The 21351-nt window shown below is 37.7% G+C and overlaps 1 protein-coding gene across 1 annotated transcript in view; it reads left to right on the forward strand.

The window, feature by feature from the left end:
• The first annotated feature begins 412 nt into the window (after window positions 1-412).
• Window positions 413-21351, forward strand: part of LOC149813535 (polyadenylate-binding protein 2-like) — a 29734-nt gene continuing 8795 nt past the window's right edge. Inside the window, exons 1-2 of the mRNA XM_089992185.1 lie at window positions 413-619; window positions 708-810. Coding sequence (XP_089848311.1) covers window positions 503-619; window positions 708-810 — 220 coding nt within the window. The 5' untranslated portion in view covers window positions 413-502. The remainder of the gene's footprint in view (window positions 620-707; window positions 811-21351) is intronic.

Raw genomic sequence — 21351 nt, forward strand, 5'->3', positions numbered from 1 at the left:
GGAATTTGATGGTCTATGATCTCATACATACAATACAAGATCCTCTGTTTTGCAAATTGTGAAATTTAAACATTTGGATTTGAGATCTTCAAAACCCTCCTCCAAATTATGGTGATCTTAAAAAAAAAATATACCGATCTTTGGCCGATAGGCCCTTAGGTGGAGCAGGAAGGGAAGATTGGAGGATCAGAGATCTGTGTAACATTGATTTCAAATCACCTCAGATCTTAGATTCGAGGCAATCAAACGCACTATAGGTAATTTTAGGAAGAAGATTGCCTTCCAAATAAAGGTCAAAAGTTAAGCGTTTAACTGTAATAACAAGAAAGTTGAGCAGTTAGCGTATATTGCTCACAATTTTGGATTTTTTTGGAATTTACAGTAATAAAGGGGGAGAAAGGAAAAGGATTTTTACGGAAGCTCTGCCCTCTAGAGCTTCAGAGTCCAGTCTTAATACTCTCTCTCTCTCTCTCTTGAAGGTGAAGCTCAGGCCCGCCGTATAATGGAGGGGCAGCCGGAAAATGAGATCTACGGCGACGACAACGTGACGGAGGAGGGAGAGATGGATGCGGATGCCGAGATGGGTGGAGCTGAAGACGGCGAGCCTTCTTCTTCCAAGGTTAGGGTTAGGGTTAGGGTTAGGGCTTCTTTATTTCCGACTCTCTACGCAACGGATTCAGAACACCAAAAAATGTTTCTTTTTTTAGGAGTTGGATGAGATGAAGAGGAGGCTCAAGGAGATCGAGGACGAGGCCGGCGCGCTCCGAGAAATGCAGGCCAAGGTCGAGAAGGAAATGGGCGCCGGGCAAGGTGAGAATCAATCTTTTTGCGTTATTTATTTATTTTTTACTTGTTTGGTGGAGATCAGTTCCTTTTAATGGTATGTTTGTTTAGAAGAGTGAATCTTGAGCTTTGGTTTGTTTTCCTCTTACTGGATATGGTTGAGTTTTGTGGGAATTATGCGATTCTGGTGAGTTGGGATATTGTTTTTTTTCCCGATTAGTACGGTCTTGATATCGAAGTGCTATTGCATATTTATGATGACTGGTGTCGAAAATCCGTCACAAACTACATTATTTGCTAGCTGATTTGAGCTGTATGTCAAACCATTTTAGAGTTTCAACTTGCGAAAGTTGTCAACTTCTGTTTCGGGTTGATTTCGGTTGTTCTCCGATTTGTTTTTAATTGGGTTTCCTAGCAACTGGTTTATAATAATATGTGCAAGCATTTAACGGTGCTACTTAGACTAGCTAATACCACATGAGTTGGAATTATGAAGATTAGATTTGCATCTATAGCTGCATTTTTGTACTCTATGCAGCTTGTTCTAGAGATCACTTCAAGATTTTCAGTGGCTATTTCCATGTACTCTTTGACACTTCACTTTAGTATTGATCGAATAAGCGATGACAACTAAATAAAAAGATAATACCAATAGAAAAAACGAGGGTGGGGGGATGCATCGTTTTTGGTTCTTTGAATCAAAGGAAAAATCAAGGGTGGCAAGAAGGGAATTGAAATGTGAAATGTTATGGAAAGTGAAAGCTGGAGGTCATCATAATGGTGTTTAATAGGAACCATCAATCCATTTAACCAGTCCCTTTATCCATAATTTGTACTTGATCTAGATCAAGTTAAAAAGTTATTCTAATCTCAGACAACTTCTAGTCAGTTTTTATTTGAGCAAAACATTTTTGATTTGCTTCTGTCTGAGCAATAATTCTAGTTTCAACCTAAGCGTGAGTTGGGATACTGAATAAGATTAAACTCTACTTAGCTTGTGATCTAGTCAGATCCAGATTCATCAACGAAAGTGAGTTTCAACAGTTGCAGAGTTGGTTTTTTTTATCAAGTTTGTGCTGGATTTGAAGGTTACTTGGTTAGGTTTTGGTTTCATTTAGAAAATTTTAGTTTTGAGTGATATTGGCTCTAGAAGATCCCGTGGTCGCCAAGTGAAGGTCCAGAAAGTTAATAGAAAAGGCATCAATGTCGAACCAAAAAAAACAAACAATGGATTAACAAATGTGGGCTGATGAAGAAAGGAGTGACAAAGAATGGCATGAAGAGCATGAATGGAGGGAATGAATAACAAGAGAGGAGATGACTATTTTCTAGGGAAATCGTCTCGAGGCAAAGGCTTAGGCCATAGCTGGCAACTTGGTTGTCAAAGGTGGCCTAGGCGGCCTGGGCATAGCCCCACCGCCTGGGCGATGCAGTTTGGGCAGTGGGGCCCTAATTTTTGCCTAGGCACCGTCTAGGCAGTTTATAGTCGTTGACCAAGTGTCAACGAATATAAAAGGGGCTCCCGTTTTCCTTTTCTTTTCGCATTCGACTCTCTTAGGGCATGACAAAGAAGAAGAAGTTAAAAAAAAAGTACTCTCTCTCTCTCACTTGCCTCTCTCTCTGTCACTAGCCTCTCTCTCTGTCACTCGCCTCTCTCTCTGTCACTCGCCTCTCTCTCGGTCTCTCTCTCACTCGTCTCTGGCACTCACCTCTCTCGCTCGGTCTTTTTGTGTGTCACTTGCCTCTCTCTCTCTCTCGGTCTCTCTTTCTGTCACTACTCTATCTTTAGTTAAATGTATTGTGTTGTTAAATGTTAAATATTTTGTGTTGAACAATGTATTGAGCAAGTTATTTAATATAATTGCCTTATATTGTTTAATGACATATTTTGTTCTGCTATTGCTTATTGGTGATTGGTTTTATATTGTATACATATTTGTTATTAATTTTAGTAGTTTGCTTACAAATTTGTATGCTTTTTTTTTATTTGGGGTACCGCCTAGGCCTCACCTAGGCTTTTTTAGGGGGCTCACCACCAAGGCTCTGCCTAGTGCCTATGACAACTAAGGTTGGCAAACTCGTGGCTCGGATTTGGATTGCCCGACCCTTGACTCGCAATTGAGTAGGTTAACTCATTTACTCAGACAAGTTAGGACTATGCATTTTCTATTGTTAAGATATGAAAAAATAAAAATTCATACGTGTAATCTCAAAAATTAGCACATGGCATCAATAACTAAGTTATGTAAGTATTCAACTGTACGTAATTGTTAATATTTATGATTTAAAAACATATGAATCTTTATAACAAGTATTATTTTATGAGCATTACACATTAAAACTACAAAATGCATGACAAAAAACACATAAGAAGCATGTGGATCGATGGTCTTGAATTGGTGACCCGGTTAGGGTCCAATTCAGGTTGACTCGGGTGATTCCCAAGTTGACTCACTGTGTTTGCCAACGATGGCGTAGGCATCCTTGATAGATAACAAGCAAGTTAACCAAAGACTTATTACTCTGCCAATCATAGTTGGCAAACTTGTGATTCAGATTGCTTGACCCTTCACTCGTGAGTCAACAGGTTGACTCGGTAACTCGGATGAGTTGGGACTATGCATTTTTAGTGTTAAGATATGGAAAAAATCAAACTCCAAACTATCTAATCTCTATCATCTATCAGTGGACTCTCCTAGTTGGTTTCACAGGTGGTTTAGATAGCAAAAGTCTAAGCTTTGATTACAGTTATGAAAGGCTTAGTTCCCTTTGGCCTTATATCCAGGATCTGCGTATTTCCTTCTACGATTTGCTAATCCATGGCACCCAGCCATGGAATTAAAGCTAGATTTATCTAATAGAATACTTCTTTGGATAAGGCTTTCATTTTATCAGTTGAATTATGGAACACCCAATTTTTTGAGGGGGTCACATTCTACCTGAACGGTTCGCTTTATGATGTGGATAGTCATACTCGTTCTATGAATCACATCTCCTTTGCGAGAATTTGTATTGAGGTTCCCTTAGATTTTAATCCACGGTCGGTTACCAAAGTTGCTATTAAAAGTGGTCAGAAATTTTGTCAAGAGGTTATTTACGAGGGTCGTGTTCGATGTTGCTGCTATCATGGATCGACCTTCCATTCTACTATGGCATGCTCATCTTGCTTCTCTTCTTCACAAGCCACAACACCTTTAGTTGATGAGTGGAATCAAGTGAAAGTTTCCAAGTATTTCCCTTTTAGGAGGATAAATACTCGGTCCTATTCTGATTTGAATTGCTTTCATGTACTACGCAACTCTCTTGATGATAATCGAAAGCCTATTGTTGGGATCACCTCCCTAGTCAACATTAATATAAGCAATTAAATCTAATATAGATGAAAAAGATAGAAAAAGGCTTCTAGAAATATATTTTTTATCTAATAATTCGTAAGACTGCTCCCATGTGAACAGATGCAGGAGCATGTTGAAATTGACTAGTTGTATGAATCAAGGTTGTAAGTAGCATATTATTACCCGTATCGGTCAATCCAATAGTAACAACATATCGTATCGTATTGTAAACACATGGTAAATTTTTAAAAATTTTTAAAAAAAATCAAGAAAAATCAGAAAAATTCTAAAAAAATCATATCACATGAAATGATTATGAATAGCACAAACTACATACATAAAATGACATTAAGCATTTATGTCTCTATTACATACCACAAGAGTCATACTTTCATATTACATAAACAAAAACATTCCATAAGAACAAGTTTTTTAATAAAACATGAATACATGATACATCAACAATCATAATCATTTTTATTATCTTCTTCTCTTTCAACATCCACATCGTCCCCAAGGTACGTGAGGTCTTCATTATCTACATCTTGTGCTCCTTTCATGAAAATTCATTGAATGTCTTCTTCATTCAAAAGATTCTTCAACTCATGCATTCAATTCATCAAATGTTCCAAACTGACGGGATCAAATTGCTCTTTCTGCCTTCTTGCTGATAACTTTTCTATTTGCCAAAAAAGATGACATAAAAAAATTAAAATTAGTTGAGTTTTGAATGAAAATGTCAAATAAATTTTATAATTTTATATACCTCTGTCTTAGTCATAAGTTGTAGCAGAACGTATACGAGGTCATTGAGCCTTTAGTGCTCCAATCTGTTTCTTCTTTTGGTATGGATTTGCTTAAAGACACTCCAATTTATCTCGTATCCACTTGCACTATATGTATGGCTTAGAATGCGAATGACAAAAGTTCTCTGATATGAAACATCACTTCCAAACTTGGCCCACAACAAGTTTGAAAAAAACAAGAAAACGAAAAATCAATTATAAGACAATAACATATATACAATCTTACAAAACATCATAACTAAATAACAATTTGAAATTAAAATTGAATTAGACAAAATAAATTACTTGGACAGATTATTCCACGATTTCGCAGTGTTGCAGGTCTCCTCATATCATACATTGCATTATCATAAGTTTCCATTTCTTTATGAATTTGATCTTGAATGTTATAATCAGGTTTCAACCTTTCGATGTAATCCAAAAGTCCCTTGTTAACTTCCCTGTCCATTTTAAAAGTAGGAGAATATCTAAATGCATGATTTAAATAGTATGTTGCAGCATGAAGATGTTGATGAAGTTGTCCATGTTAGAAATCATGGGTTCTATCATTCAATCACAAGAACGAATAAAGAATAGAGAGAGAGAACATGGTGGTTGCAGAAAATCCCAATTAGGGTCTGCAGTATTTGGCTTATCATTATATATAGGATGGTACAAATATTAGGGTACGAAGATACCCATTACACAACAAGCAAAATTACAATAGGCCATTAATGAACATATGACTAAATAAACTTGAGTTGGGTCTGTGATCCGAGATCCAAACCCAGTCATGAATGACAACCTATGTCACAGGGATTCGGCTAGGAGGGTGCCGCACCCGCGTCGACGCGACTCAACGTGGGTGCGGGTGCGGGTGCCGCACCGGGTGCGGTCAACTCGATCCTGGGTGCGTTGACCGCACCCAGGATCATTAATGTCCATTTTTAAAAAAAAAAAAATTGCCCAAATGGGCTTCGAAATTTTTTTAAAAAAACTTTATGCTAGTCTGTCAGCTGCTGACAGACTAGCATAAAGCAAGTTTTTCACGCACAGCAGCTGTCAGCACAGCTGCTGACAGCAGTTGTCAGCTGTGCTGTCAGCACAGCTGCTGACAGCTGCAGCAGCTGTCTGTCAGCTGCTGACAGCAGCTGTCTGTCAGCTGCTGACAGCAGCTGACAGCTGCAAAGTTTAAAAAAAAAACCCCGCCTATTCCCCAACCCCCTTTATATATATATTACTTATATATATATATATATTACTTATTACATTTTTGCCCCTGCCGCACCCCCGCACCCAGGTTTTTTGGAAGTGCCTAATCCCCGCACCCGCACCCGCACCCGCGCCCGCACCCATGTGACATAGATGACAACTCATTTTCATCCTCCCTCAAGTTGTATATGGTTTTGAACCATGAACAACTTGCCTTTTAATATCCAAAATCAGTCCTTGATAAGCCCTTTTGGAAATAAGTCAGCAACTTGATCAGTAGTCCAAATGAATTCGGGTTCAATTTCCTTCTCTTCGACCTTCTGTCTTACAAAATGTTGATCAATTTAAATATGCTTGGCACGACTGTGGTAGATAGGATTAAACGACATATTGATGGCACTTTGATTGTCATATAAGAAAATACATCTAGATATGGATTCTCCTACTTCTATCAACATATGTCTAATCCTTGTTACTTCAGCTGTAGCAACTGCCATTGATCTATATTCAGATTCTGTGCTGGACCTGGTAATGGCCATCTGTTTCCTACTATTCCATGAGACAAGATTTAGGACAATGAAAACATAGTATCTTGAGATTGACATGCGCTCATCTGGATCTCCTACCCAGTCTGCATCTGAGTAAACAAGAAGTTCATGCATGTGATGCCCATTCATACTCTTTATGTACAAAAGACCATCTCCAATAGTTCTCTTCAAATATCGAAGAATACGTTTAACAACTTCCATATGCACAATATGTGGTTCATGCATGAATTGAGATACTGATTGACTGAATAGACAATATCAGAGCGAGTGAAGGTGAGATATTGAAGCATCCCTACTATCCTATGATACCCTGTAGGGTCTTCATATAAATCTCCATCTTGGGAGTTGAGTTTCTGATGGAGTACACTGGGTGTGCTTAGAGGCTTGCAATTTTTTGTACCTGCCTTGTTGAGAACATCAATGGTATACTTATGTTGGGTGAGTGTCATGCCTTCAGTAGTCCTGTCGACTTCTTCTCCAAGAAAATATCGCAATTTACCAAGATCCTTCATCTTAAACCTGTGGTTCATGAGTTCTTTGACCTGCTCAATATGTTCATTAGAGTTACCTGTAATGATAATGCCATCTACTTATATCAATAACAGGGTAACTGTATTTTTGCATTTCAATATGAAAGGAGAATGATCAAGAAGAGACCGATTAAGCCATATTTCTCTATTTCAAGAGAAAAACTGTCAAACCAAGATCGAGATGCCTGCTTCAAACCATATATAGTTCTCTTTAACCTGCACACATATTCTTTGGAGTTCCCTTCTGTGTACCCAGTGGGTTGCACCATGTACACTTCTTTCTTCAGAGTTCCATGAAGAAATACATTTTTCACATCCAGTTGACTGATATCCACCGATGCTCAATAGCCAATGATAGTATGATGCAGATAGTTTCCATTTTCACAATCAGACTGAAGGTCTCATCGTAGTCTTGTCATTACTCCTTTGTGAAGCTCTTGGCAACCAGTCTAGCCTTATATCGCTCAATAGTATCATCCAACTTATACTTTATTTTATACACTCACTTTGACCCAACCACATTCCGATCATGTGGTCTGGGAACAATATCTCAAGTGTCACATTCATGAAGGGCCTCTGTTTCTTCATTCATAGCTTCAATCCATTTCTTAGAATTTGCTGCTTGATAAAATGTTATGGGTTGATCTTCCTTACTTAAAGGGGTTAAGAAGAGTTGGAAATCCATCGAGAAATTCTCATAACTAACCCACCTATCAATAGGATGTTGAGAGCGAATAGATCTTATGGGAGCAGAGAAATCAATAGAAGAAAAATTCATCTCCTGATCAAAGTTGGGGAGGGTCTCTTTCTCACGTTGAGAGTAAACAATGCCTTTATACCTTTCGGGAGCCAAGAGTGGTTCTGAAATCACACTGTCCTGAGTCTTTTAGGCAGCATCAAACATGTTTTCCTCATCTCTTTGATTACATTCTTAAGGACAAACATCATCAACGCTAGAAAAAAGATCAGAATTCAACCAGGGGTGATAAACTTCAATTTCAGGAGAAGTGTTAGCATTGTGGTCAAAATTTAATTCATCAAATACAACATTCCTGGATATTTTGATATGCTTACTCAAAAGATCATAACATCTGTATCCTTTATAATCATTAGCGTACCCCACAAATATGCACTTCAAGCTCTTATCCTGAAACTTGTACCGCATTGAACTGTCAACATGAACATAACATACACACCCGAATACATGCAAATCATGATAACTTGGATGAATACCATGCAAAGAAAAAACAGGGTGATTTGTTTTTCAAGATATTCATGGGCAATCGGTTTATGATATGGACCGTTGAATGGAAAGCCTCTGCCCAGAAAGTAACTGGAAGGTTACACTATCATGCATCATGCTCATTGCACTCTTGACAATATGACGATGCTTTCGTTCAACAATCCCATTCTGTTGAGGTGTATGAGGGCAAGACACCCACCTACTTATTCCATTAGTCTGGAGAAAATTAATAGTCATTTGAAGAGAATTCACCTCCTCTATCACATTGAAAACAAAGGATATTATAATAGAATTGATTTTGAACAAAAGAATGAAAATTCTGAAATAACTTGAAGGTTTCAAATTTACATTTCATAAAAAAGATCCATGTATACCGAGAGTAGCTATCAACAAAGATGAGATAATATTGAATGCCAAACATAGAAAGAACTGAAGCCGGATCTCAAACATCAAAAAATTTCAAACGATCTTGAAGCTCTTTTATCAATAGAATGAAAAGGGAGAACATGACTCTTAGACTAAAGACAACTAAAACATTTTTTATCATTGACACTTAAACTTAGACTTGACTTCTGAATAAGACTGCTTGAAACAAGTTTTTCAATAAAACTACTACAATGACCCAGACGACCATGCCAAAGATTCAACTTAATACATTTAGAAAGATTAAAAACACTCTCAGGAGGAACTGAAGAAGATGTGAGCTTCAAGGTGGGAGCAACAAGTGGAAGGATTCTCTTGGAACACGTACATATTCCCTTGACATTTTTCTTCAGCGACCGTTTCTCTTGTGTGAAGATCCTTGACACAAACAAAAAATGGAGTAAACTCAACTGAAGCATTAATATCATCGACAAGCTTAGAGGCAAAAATAGTATTTTTCTTGATATTAGGAGCATGAATGACATTTGAAAGAGCTAGTGAAGAGTTGGACATAGGGATGACAATTTTCAATGTGAGAAATATGGTGATGAAATCCATTTTCAGTAACCATACTATTTCTACCAATATAAGGAACGGGATTTAGGTGCTTACCAGCATCACCAGTAACATGAGTAGCTGCTCCATAATCAACATACCAAGTGCCTTGATCATTCTGTTTCAGATTCAAGTCAGTCAAGGCTGATAATAACAACTCTTTGACTTCTTCACTATTCTTTAATTTATCTGTTCCCTTTCTTATCTCTTATTGCTTTCCTCTATTTTGAGAATTAAACCAACAATTAACTTTGATGTGCCCCTTTTTGTTACATAGAAAGCAAGTGGGTATTGTCTTTTGCCTCTGCAAATTAGGAGGAATATTGGGTGTAGACAATATTTCCCGAGCTCCTTGTCCGTTCCTCTCTTGACCGCCTCTTTCTCGAGATTCATACCTGCCACATCCTCGACCATAAGTAACTCCTGTGTCAAGAACGTCTTGTGCTCCAATGTGAGTGTGAGTATCTTTAGAGAATCCCTTCAAAGTCATCTCATACTGTAAGAGTTTAGCATGAAGATCTTCAAAAGCAGGTAAGTCTGGTAAACACAATAAGGAAGTAACCATCATATGATAATCGGGTCCCAGCCCGCTCAAAGTTTGCTGCACAATATCTGTCACTGACCGCACAACCCACGATGACCAACTGATCTGTGATAGTCTTCATTTTGTTGAAGTACTCCATGATAGTCATGGAATCCTTTCTCAACATTTGAAACTCTTTCTTTAAAAATAGAACTCTGGCCTGAGAAACTTGAGAATACGTCTGAACAAGCCGGTGCCATAACTGCATAGTTGAGCAGTCATCTGGGATTGCCACAAGCACCTCCTGTGACAGAGTGGAAGTGATGTAGGCAACCAAAACCTGGTCTCGCTTCATTCATGATATTTACTCTGGATTTCTAATAAAGGTAATAGAAGTGTCACTCTTCCCATTCTTTCTTTCTTGGGATATGAACTCTGGAGGAACAAGAACAGAGCCATCCAGATGTCCTGACTTCTTATGAATGTGATGATTTGTCTCTTCCAGGTTAGGAAATTGGAATTGTTCAGTTTCTCATATACAAGTTAACTAAGAAAGTTGGAAAAAAGACCAAATTGAGAAGAGGAAAATGAATCCATAGTGGATTGAAGACGAAAACAAGAAACAAGAGAAAACTAAAAGGAAGAAAGAGTCAAAATTGCCTAGCGATTTACTGAAGAACACCTTAAATCACGTAGCGATTTGCCCCTTTTTTAATTTTTAATATCGATCTACAGATCCGAGGCGAAAAATCAAGCAATCTGTTCTGAATGAAGTTAACCAATAAGAGGCACCTTATTGAAAATAATGTGTTTTCGTTTTTGGAATGGCGAGGAAAGAAACAAAGGGTGAATCTGATCTGAAAAAGATTCAAAGATAATATCAATCAATTAAAAATAGATCTGAGTTCACATTCAATAACACAAAGATCAAATGTGATCGTGCGTAGGGATGGCAGTGGACCGGGGGACAACGGGGCTCCGCCCCGCCTCGCTCCGTTTGGACTGGGGATGAAGGGCATGAAACGGGGATGGAGGCGGGGATGAAGGTTAAAATCTATCCCCGTGCGGGGATGGACTTACGCTTTTCCCCGCTTCGTACCCATCCCAATCCCCGCCTAGCCCCGCCCGTCCCCAATCCTTTAAGGGATGACTATAGACTAAGGGGAAACGGGGCCCCGCCCCGCCTCACCTCCGTTTGGACTAGGGATGGAGGACATGAAACGGGGATGGAGGCGAGGATGGAGGTTCGGATTTTGAAACAAGGCGGGGGTGGAGACCTTGTCCCCCGCCCCCGCCCCGATCCACCGCCATCCCTAATCTTGCATGAGTATCGAAACTGCTATTGGGGAAGATCGTGTTCAACAATGAGAAAAGAAGAACAAAAAAGCAGAGAAAAGAAATAGATGAAAAGAAAAGTCGACGTGAACAAATCCAAAACTCAGATTTTAGAAGAAAGGAAACACGCTAACTTGAATAGATTTAAGATTGGGTTTAAGAACAAGAGAATAAAGATGGAGAATAGATGAAATCAGATTGAGAGATACCATAGAAAGAGACAGAGAAACTTGGCTTGAGGCTCATAAGGACACGATCTTCAAGATTGTATCTTTTGCTTTGATACCATGTTAGAAATCATGGGTTTTCTCATTCAATCACAAGAACGAATAAAGAATAGAGAGAGAGAGAACGTGGTGGTTGCAGAAAACCCCAATTAGGGACTACAATATCTGGTTTATCATTATATATATGCTGGTACAAATTAGGGGTGGCAATCGTGTCGGGTTGGCGGGTCGACCCGACGGGTTGGCGGGTCAGCATACCTCAACCCGAACCCGACCCGTTTATTAAACGGGTCGGCTGTGGCAAACACGAACCCGACCTGTTTAATAAACGGGTAACCCGACACGACCCGCCAACCCATTTAATAAATGGGTTGGGTCGGGTAAACGGGTTCTCAGGTTCGCGGGTCGGGTTGGCATACCCCCAACCCGAACCCGACCTGTTTAATAAACGGGTTATGCGGGTCGACCCGTTTATAAAATGGGTTGGCTTAAGCCCAACCCGAACCCGCCTAAGAGGTGGGTTGGCGGGTCGTGTTAGGTTTTGCCACCCCTAGTACAAATATTAGGGTAGGAAAATACCCATTACACAACAAGCAAAATTACAATAGGCCATTAATGAACATTTGACTAAATAAACTTGAGTTGGGTCTATGATCCAAGATCCAAACCCAGTCATGAATGATGACTCCTTTTCGGCCCAATCCACCTATTATCAATGATGTCCCCTTCAAATTATCTCTAATGACCTATTTTGCCTTATCCATGACCTCATAGAGATAACCCATAGCTGGTATGTTTTCATTGTCAATCAATTGAAGCACCTTCACCTTCTCAATAACTTCACACATGAATATCAAAATTCACTTCTAAATACAATATCTACAATTTTTCTGGTCTTTCTTTTTTATGCATGGGGATATGCAATCCATTCATTTGATGAAAACATTTTTTTAGTGCAACTTTATTTTTTACTAAACTTTGTACTGTCAAAAAATTTGTAGCGAATCTAGTAACTGCACTATGAATCAACTCAACACCACTAGTATGCTTTCTCATCAGACTCAAAATCCATACATGATTGTAAATAAATTTAGTAATTTTTTGGCAGCATTCAACTGTCTTATGTACCTCAATTATGCTGCCAATGTCCTCAAGCATGTGGTCTAAGAATGGCCCAAAATTTACTGCCAATTATTTACCTACTGCCCTATAATTTTCTACATCCCTATAATTTTCTACATTATCTGTAATAAACTATATAATGTTTTGAGGTTAAACCTCTTCTATGACCTGATAAAAAAACTCTCGATAATACAAATCAATTGATTTCAAAAACATGGTTCCTTTGGGGCAATAAACAAGAAAATTTATCAAGGTCCTTGATTTTTTATCTACCCACCCATCTGTCATGATGTTATACCCAGTCTCTCTCCATGACTGTCTCATCTCATCATAATAAGCCTTCACTTCATTCACATTAGCATTTAAAATCTTTTCTCTTAAAGCATGATATGAAGTCATCTTATTTTTAGGCCTGATACTAATTATGACATCTGCCATGGCATGAAAATGAAAGAAATTTGTCGCATTGAAAGAAATGTAGGCATCATAGAACTGTCTCTCAATCGTGATATCCGCCTGCTAGACTAAATGTTGAGGAGTCATAGCAGTATGAATGTCAGGCTGCGCCACAGGGACAATTCTATGAGGGAAAAAACTCATAATAGAGCCTCTATCTCTACCTCTTGGCCCTCCTCTCGAAGAACTTTTTCCAGCTCTTCTTCTTTCTCCTCTTCTTTTTATGCCCGCGAAACTACTACTGGCACCAACCACACCTTTTTCCTTCACTGCAAAATTTCTTACTTCTAATCATATGCTATGGGCTGTAGGATCAGAAGTGGGGAGCTCATCTTTGTAATACACATCCTCCCAGGGCTCCACATACCCCGTTTTTGCTTCATTCATCGCTTGTCCTTTTCCTTTTAGATCATCAAGTAATTGTTGTCATTGCCATTTTACGACATCTAGCAATTTCCTTGATGTGCATGCGACAACACTATGACGTGTCCCGACTAAATGATTCTTCAATCAAGAGATACCACTCAAAAAACTATTTTGGCAATAGTTGCATTTGATTTTTAATCGGTTTCCAATCGTTACTTGAGTGCACCATTGCCATGCCAAATCTTTTGATGCCATCTTTTCCAAAAAACACTCAATAACAAGCAAAAAATAGAGATTTTTTACCTTAACCCACTTCTTTGAGTGAAAAAATGGGTGAAAATGCACTCCTACTTGAGAAAATCGCGAAAATATGCACAAATCAGCCCCCAATTTGATCTCACATAACCTAAAGTGTGTGGGTTCCCTTCCAAGAGCCTCTGCACATGTGTAGAAGTCGGCCCTTAAGAGGGCTTTTAAACCCAAAATGAAAAAGTGTAAGTATCAAGTCTTTTTAAGTGTGCCAGACCTATATCGTATGATACATGGTGTATCATACGATACGGGTCGATACAGGAGTGTATCGTACGATATACCCGATACATGTACAATACACACTCGTATCACGATACGAGCGTGTATCGTATCGTTAAGTAAAAAAGTAATGACACATATCAGGCCGTATCGTATGATACAAACAACCTTGATATGAACATGTGCTATGTCTGGTCTACTAATTGATAGTTAAGAGTGTGCTCCAATCAATTGCCGATAAGGCATTGGGTTTTCAAGAGGTTCTTTGTCATCAATTTTCATATTGACATTAGTAACCTCAAGAGTGTCTACCCTCTTATCATCTGTAATATCATACCTGAAAACAATATCATAAGCAAATTTATACTGAGACAACAAATTTCCTCTAGGAGAATAAGCAACTTCAATTCCTAAAAAATATCTTAGAAAACCCAAATCGGTCATTTCAAAATTGCTTTTAAGAAGTTCTTTGATATTTTCAACTCCTTATTTGTCTCCCTTAGTGCACGTCGTCCACATATAGGAGTAAGACGACAATACCTGTATTAAATTCCTTAACAAACACTACTGTGTCAGTCAAACAAGATCCAAAACAAATATCAAGCATAACCTTACTAAATCTATCATACCATGTTTTAGGTGCTTGCTTCAAGCCATAAAGTGCCTTAAGCGAAGAGCCTTCCCTTCAGAAATACTCATACCAGGTGGTGCTTCTATGTACACTTCTTCAACTAGATCTCTATTAAGAAATGCGTTCCTAACATCCATTTGGTCTATGGGCCTGTTCTTAATCGAAACAACTGTTATGAGGGTCCGAATAGTGGTCATCCAGGCAAAAGGGGCAAATGTTTCTTCATAATCTATCACATATTCTTAAGATATTTGGCTACTGACCTAGTTTTATACCTCTCAAGGGTACCATTACTCTTGGTTTTTACTTTATACACTCACATCTTATAGGTTTCTTTCCTTGAGGAAGGTCTTGAAGTGTCCTAAGTTTTTGGCTATTTCTAAGGCCTCTAATTCTACTTTCATGGTTTCAACCTATTTGGAATGTTCCTTAGATTGGGCATAGGACGATAACTCTACATAGGAGTGAATAAGCATAAGACATGCCTTGTATTTGCGTGAAAAAGACTCTCAAGACACAAACTTTTCTTGGGCTTTGATATTCTAGATGATCGCTTAGATTGTATATCATCTTCACTTCCAATCTTTGAATACCTTTCAAGTGCACATGGTGGTTTTTGATTATTTTTTATAGTGTATTGCAAGTAGGTTTTATCACTATGAGGTTGCTCTTCACAAGGCATTTCTTCTCTTGATTCATTGACATTATCACAACCAAACTCACAATCACAATCATACATTATCATGTTTTGAAATAAAATCAAATAGAAAAGAATACCCAATTACTTAGATTTTTCACCATCAAAGAATTTTTTATTTTCCAAAAAGAACACATTTCTTGAAACATATGACTTTTCATTTTTAACATCATAGCATTTATTGCCTTTTTGGTTGTTTGCATATCCATAGACGACACAATGAATAGTCCTAGGAGAAAACTTGTCATTTTTGTTAGTTAAGACAACACTTGAATTAAAAAACTCTTAATGTGAAATAATCATGAGTAAGTTTGAAAAGTTTTTCGACAAGGGGAATATTTTGTAATTATGAAGATGGCATTTTGTTTATAAGATAAACAATGGTCAAAGTGACTTTGGCCTAGAAAACTTTAGGTACATGACTTGCAATAAGTAAAGTTCTCGTAGTTTCAATAATATGTTTATGTTTTCTCTTAGCTAAACCATTTTATTTTGGTGTGTGCCCCTAAGATCTTTGATGTTAAATTAAGATACTTTTAAACTCTTTAGATGAAAACTCCCTCCTTGAATTAGTAAGAAAGATAGAAATGGTATTATTAAACTTATTTTTATCTAAGTTATGAAAAATTTGGAAATGCAAGAAGACTTCGTATTTATGTCTAAGGAAATAGTAAATCCAAGTATACTTAGAAAAATTATCTACAAATATTACATAATATGCATATCCACTTTTTGATATGATTGGTGCTACTCCCCATACATTCAAATGGACCAATTCAAGTGGTCTGGTAGAAACAAAAGTTCTTTCTTTGAATGGTAATTTCTTCATTTTGCCAAAAATACAATTATTACAAATAAAATTGTCAACATTACAAAATTTTTTCAAACTTAAAAAATATGAAATTTTGGATGTCCTAATTTTATTGCCATAAATCCAAATCTAATTTTTGGACATTACAAAAAAACATATTCTTGGGTATTTTTAAAAAATCTATGTAGTAGAGACCTCATTTTCTATGGCTTTTTCCAATCAGTTTTCTTGACTGGCGATTATGCACCCAACAACCATTTGATGAGAAGGAGACATTACATCCAGGGTTTGATATTTAAGAGACTGATAAAATATTTTAATTTAGTTTAAGAATATATCTAATTTTTGGAATAAATTTTTTTTGGACTTTTCAAGATTTCTTTTAAAATTTTCTATTCCTTTGATTTCAAGAGTTGGACCATCGGTAGTGAAAACATTAGACATGCTTCAATTAGTATGATATTTGGATAATATATCAAGGTTGTGAGTCATATAAAATGATGCATCGAAATAAAAAAAGCCAAGGAGACTTACCAATATCAGAATAGGATGAGACTATGGCTCTGGTTGAGGAAGATGATCATCTAAGAAGAGGTTGAAGTGCCTCCACCAATTGGGATAGGGGCATGCTTCCGACAGATGTATCGTGAGAGTTGCTCACATCCTTATTCTTTTGAGGTAGACTAACCGAAGCTACATTTTTTTCTTCATTTTTCTTAACAGGATACAAGGATTTAATGTGTCCCGGTTCATGGCAATAATGACAAATGACTTTCCTCTTGTTATCATTCTCATGGTTGTCTCCCAAAGTGGGGTGGTTTGTATGTATGAGAATAGGTTCTTTAGATACGGTCAAAGACAAATTCATCATCATTCTTGGGTGTGTCTCTTCAACCTATTTTCCTTCGTACTTAGCTCTTCGATCATAGGGAATCTTTCCTCTATGGAGAAGAGCCGACTTGTGGCTTTAAATTCGGGTCACAACCCATTTATGAATTGGTAAAAATGCTCAACATTTATTTGCTTTTGCCGAAGCTCAATATCCAAAGGGCAATGCCACATTGGTTCAATTAAAGTCAATTCTTCTCAAAGTTCGTATAGATCATTATAGTTTTCTCTAATGCACATATCCCATTGAGTCATGGTTCTAATCTTATCTTGTAAATTGCACACATGTGCAATATCTTTGAGCGAATATATATTTTTTAAGGTAATTTCAAGCATCGTTGACATACTCAAACTTCGCTAAGCTAGAACATTTTTTAATGTTTACGCTATTAATAAGCCAAGACTATTTTTGTGTGTCCCATTCTCCACTCTTTTCACTTTTTTTTTATAATTGGTTATGGTTTTAGTCTTCTCATCTTTTTGGAGTGCTACGTCTTTCCTGTTTTCGACTTTGGTGTTGTAATTTAGGTTCCAAATCCGATTCATCTATTAATCTCTATAAGCTCTTACCCCAAATATGGTGCTTCATGATAGAGCACCACATTACATAGTTTGTGTCATTGAGCTTGATGGGGCACAATAATGACACTCTCCGTGTCCTCTATGAATGAATACACACACACACACAAAGAGAGAGAGAGAGAGAGAGAGAGAGAGAGAGAGAGAGAGAGAGAGAGAGAGAGAGAGAGAGAGAGAGAGAGAGAGAGAGAGCACCCACTTGAACCACCGTGAACACCGCACCGCAGCACACAAACAATGAGATTGCCAATCTTCAAAGATCAAGAGCACTATGGCTTTGATACCATGTAAAAAGAGCGAAACTATTGAACACGAACAAATGTCCACCAAAGTACCCAAATTGACAAGCACAAAGAGCCACTATGAGCACACTCACAAAGGCCACACACCAAAAGAGCTCACAATAAAAAAAATATTTTATTAATTCACAAAACGCATGCATGAAGCATGCCTTACAAGGAGTGGAAGATCCCCTATATATACACCAAATGAGAGGGCTTCTAGCCGTTAGAGCTCTAACGGCATTGAGTTGACTCAAAAATAAAAAATAATGTTTTACAAAAAATACAAAATATACAAAATATACAATATATATATTTACAATATGTAACATTTTAACAAAGGTGCCGTGTTATTACCCTACTTTGGCTCTAGCAAAGATTTGACACTGCTTCTCTTCCATGTTTGTTTTTCTCAGCATTAGCTTGGATGATTTTATTTTAGAGTTGTTTGCTAGCTTTGATATTATAGCAATTGCAAGTTTTGAAGATCTAGCAACTTGGTTTGTCGATTGGTTTAGCTTCAACCTTTTTGTAACTCTACACCAGCATGACCTAGTGATGCGTTTGGCAAATCTCGATGACTGATATGCTACATGCTTTTGTGGGCTTTATGGCTTTAGTTTCTTGACTCCCAAGTAGTCAAAAGTGCTAGTTGGTGCCTAGATGCCAAACCCCAAAAGGCCTGGGTGGGACTAGGGGTGGACATCAGGTTGAGTCTGCCCGGCCTGACCCAAGGCCTGTAAGCGCATGAAAGGCTCAAGCGAACCGAAAACCCAACCCGATTATTATTGGGTCGGGTTGAGCCCAAGTCTTATTGGACTCGGGCATTACATTTTATTCGATACCCACCCGATCAGCCCGGATCGAGTTAGTCAGGCGGGTTGATTAAAAAATGGGCCCGCCCCTTTTTGCATTTCAAAATAAAATAATAAGAATAATGTTTTACAAAAAATAAAAAACTATACAATATATATACATGTATATACGTGTATACATAATACATACATAGGTATACGTATACATATAGATACACATATAATATATATATATATATGTATATTTATATATATACATATATTATATATATTTACAATATGTAACATTTTAACAAAGGTGCCACGTTATTACCTTACTTTGGCTCTAGCAAAGATTCAACACTGCTTTTCTTTCATGTTTGTTTTTCTCAGCATTTGCTTTGATGGTTTTACGTTAGAGTTGTTTGCTAGCCTTGATATTATAGCAATTGCAAGTTTTGAAGATCTAGCAACTTGATTTGTCGATTGGTTTAGCTTCAACTTCTTTGTAACTCTATACCAGCATGACCTGGTGATACTTTTGGCAAATCTTGATGACTTATATGCTACATACTTTTGTGGGCTTTATGGCTTTAGATTCTTGACTCCCAAGTAGTCAAAAGTGCTAGTTGGCGCCTAGATGCCAGACCCCCAAAAGGCCTAGGCGGGACTAGGGGTGGACATCGGGTTGAGTCAGGCCGGCCTGACCCAAGGCCTGTAAGCGCATGAAAGGCTCGAGCGAACTGAAAACCCAACCCGATTATTATTAGGTTGGATTGAGCCCGAGTCTTATCGGACTCAGGCATTACATTTTGTTCGATACCTACCCGATCAGCCCGGATCGAGTTAGTCAGGCGGGTTGATTAAAAAATGGGCCTACCCCTTTTTGCATTTCAAAATAAAATAACAAAAATTAATGTTTTACAAAAAATAAAAAAAAATAAAAATATATACAATATATATATATATATATATATATATATTTACAATATGTAACATTTTAACAAGGGTGCCACGTTATTACCCTACATTGGCTCTAGCAAAGATTCAACACTGCTTCTCTTCCATGTTTGTTTTTCTCATTATTAGCTTTGATGGTTTTACTTTAGAGTTGTTTGGTAGCCTTGATATTATAGCAATTGCAAGTTTTGAAGATCTAGCAACTTGGTTTGTCGATTGGTTTAGCTTCAACTTCTTTGTAACTCTACACCAGCATGGCCTAGTGATGCTTTTGGCAAATCTCGATGACTGATATGCTACATGCTTTTGTGGCTTTAGTTTCTTGACTCCCAAGTAGTCAAAAGTGCTAGTTGGTGCCTAGATGCCAAACCCCAAAAGGCCTGGGCGGGACTAGTGGTGGACATCGGGTTGAGTCAGGCAGGCCTGACCCAATGCCTGTAAGAGCATGAAAGGCTCGAGCGAACCGAAAACCCAACCTGATTATTATTGGGTCGGGTTGAGCCCGAGTCTTATTGGACTCAGGCATTACATTTTGTTCGTTACCCACCCGATCAGCCTGGATCGAGTTAGTCAGGCGGGTTGATTAAAAAAGGGGCCCGCCCCTTTTGGCATTTCAAAAGGAGGAGATACCCTCCTTTTATAGATGTCGGATGAGCCTCTCTTCCTTTCTCCCATCAATATAGGACTAATAACCTTGTGAAAACGTGAAGTTTTCCCTCCTTTTACCCATAAACCAAAGATATCAATGTCAATAACATTTATGTGAGAGAAAGAGAGAGATACTATTAATGGTAAGGTACTCAAATAGAATTTTTTTTTCATTTAGCCCATGCATCAAAAATGAACTTTTAGGGAAAACAGTCCCACTTCAAAGAATGAAGGAAGGTGAAAAGCACTACATGTGTGCTATAAGAACATGATGAGGCTTTGACTTGGATGGGACCTTCATCCATGGGTTGGACTTTTGATCTGATATGGTCTGCGCACAAATGGACTAATAAGAGCCCAACTCAGGTCCAGACCAATGTCCAAGCCTAATTCTTTTCAGGCTGAGTCGTGAAACTTCGGCCCAAGCCCGATTGTTATTGGGCCAGGTACACGACCTGATGTCTACCCCTAGGCGGGACTAGTCGACCTAGTCAAGACAAAAAAAATACAATAAGCTGTTAAAAATAATAAAAAATACATATTCAACACAGTTAATGAAGCTAAACCACTGAAACTTAAAAAAAATCTTGAACGAATCTAAACAATTAAAACATAATTACATTTCTAATATACAACTCCATCTAAAGAATATTCGTTTAGATACATCATCTAGAGATACACAAAAGGATAAAAATATTCAAAATAAAAATATAAAAACATAAAAATAAGAAAAAGTACTGAAAAACTTAAATATTTCAAGATACACTATCGAAACATGATTATAATGTTTTAAATATTATAAAAACAAATGTAAAATACCAACCTTGGTTCACACTCCAAACCTAGGTACTTGCCTAGGCACCTAGGCGCTCCTAGGTGGTAGACTTGCACCTAGGTATCCTAGGCGGGATTTTAATTACATTGCTTGACTCCAACCAGTCATAGAAAGACTAAATCAATATAGTTCTTCATGGCATCAATAAACGTTTTATATGTCACCTAGGAACAAAATGAAGTGTCATATGAAGAATGATATGGTATTTTCTGAAAGCGAGTTTGAATCTTCTATTCACAAGAATTAAAGTTAA

The sequence above is a fragment of the Nuphar pumila genome, chromosome 16, assembly GCF_984573655.1.
Source record: "Nuphar pumila chromosome 16, dmNupPumi1.hap1.1, whole genome shotgun sequence".
Lineage (NCBI taxonomy): Eukaryota > Viridiplantae > Streptophyta > Magnoliopsida > Nymphaeales > Nymphaeaceae > Nuphar > Nuphar pumila.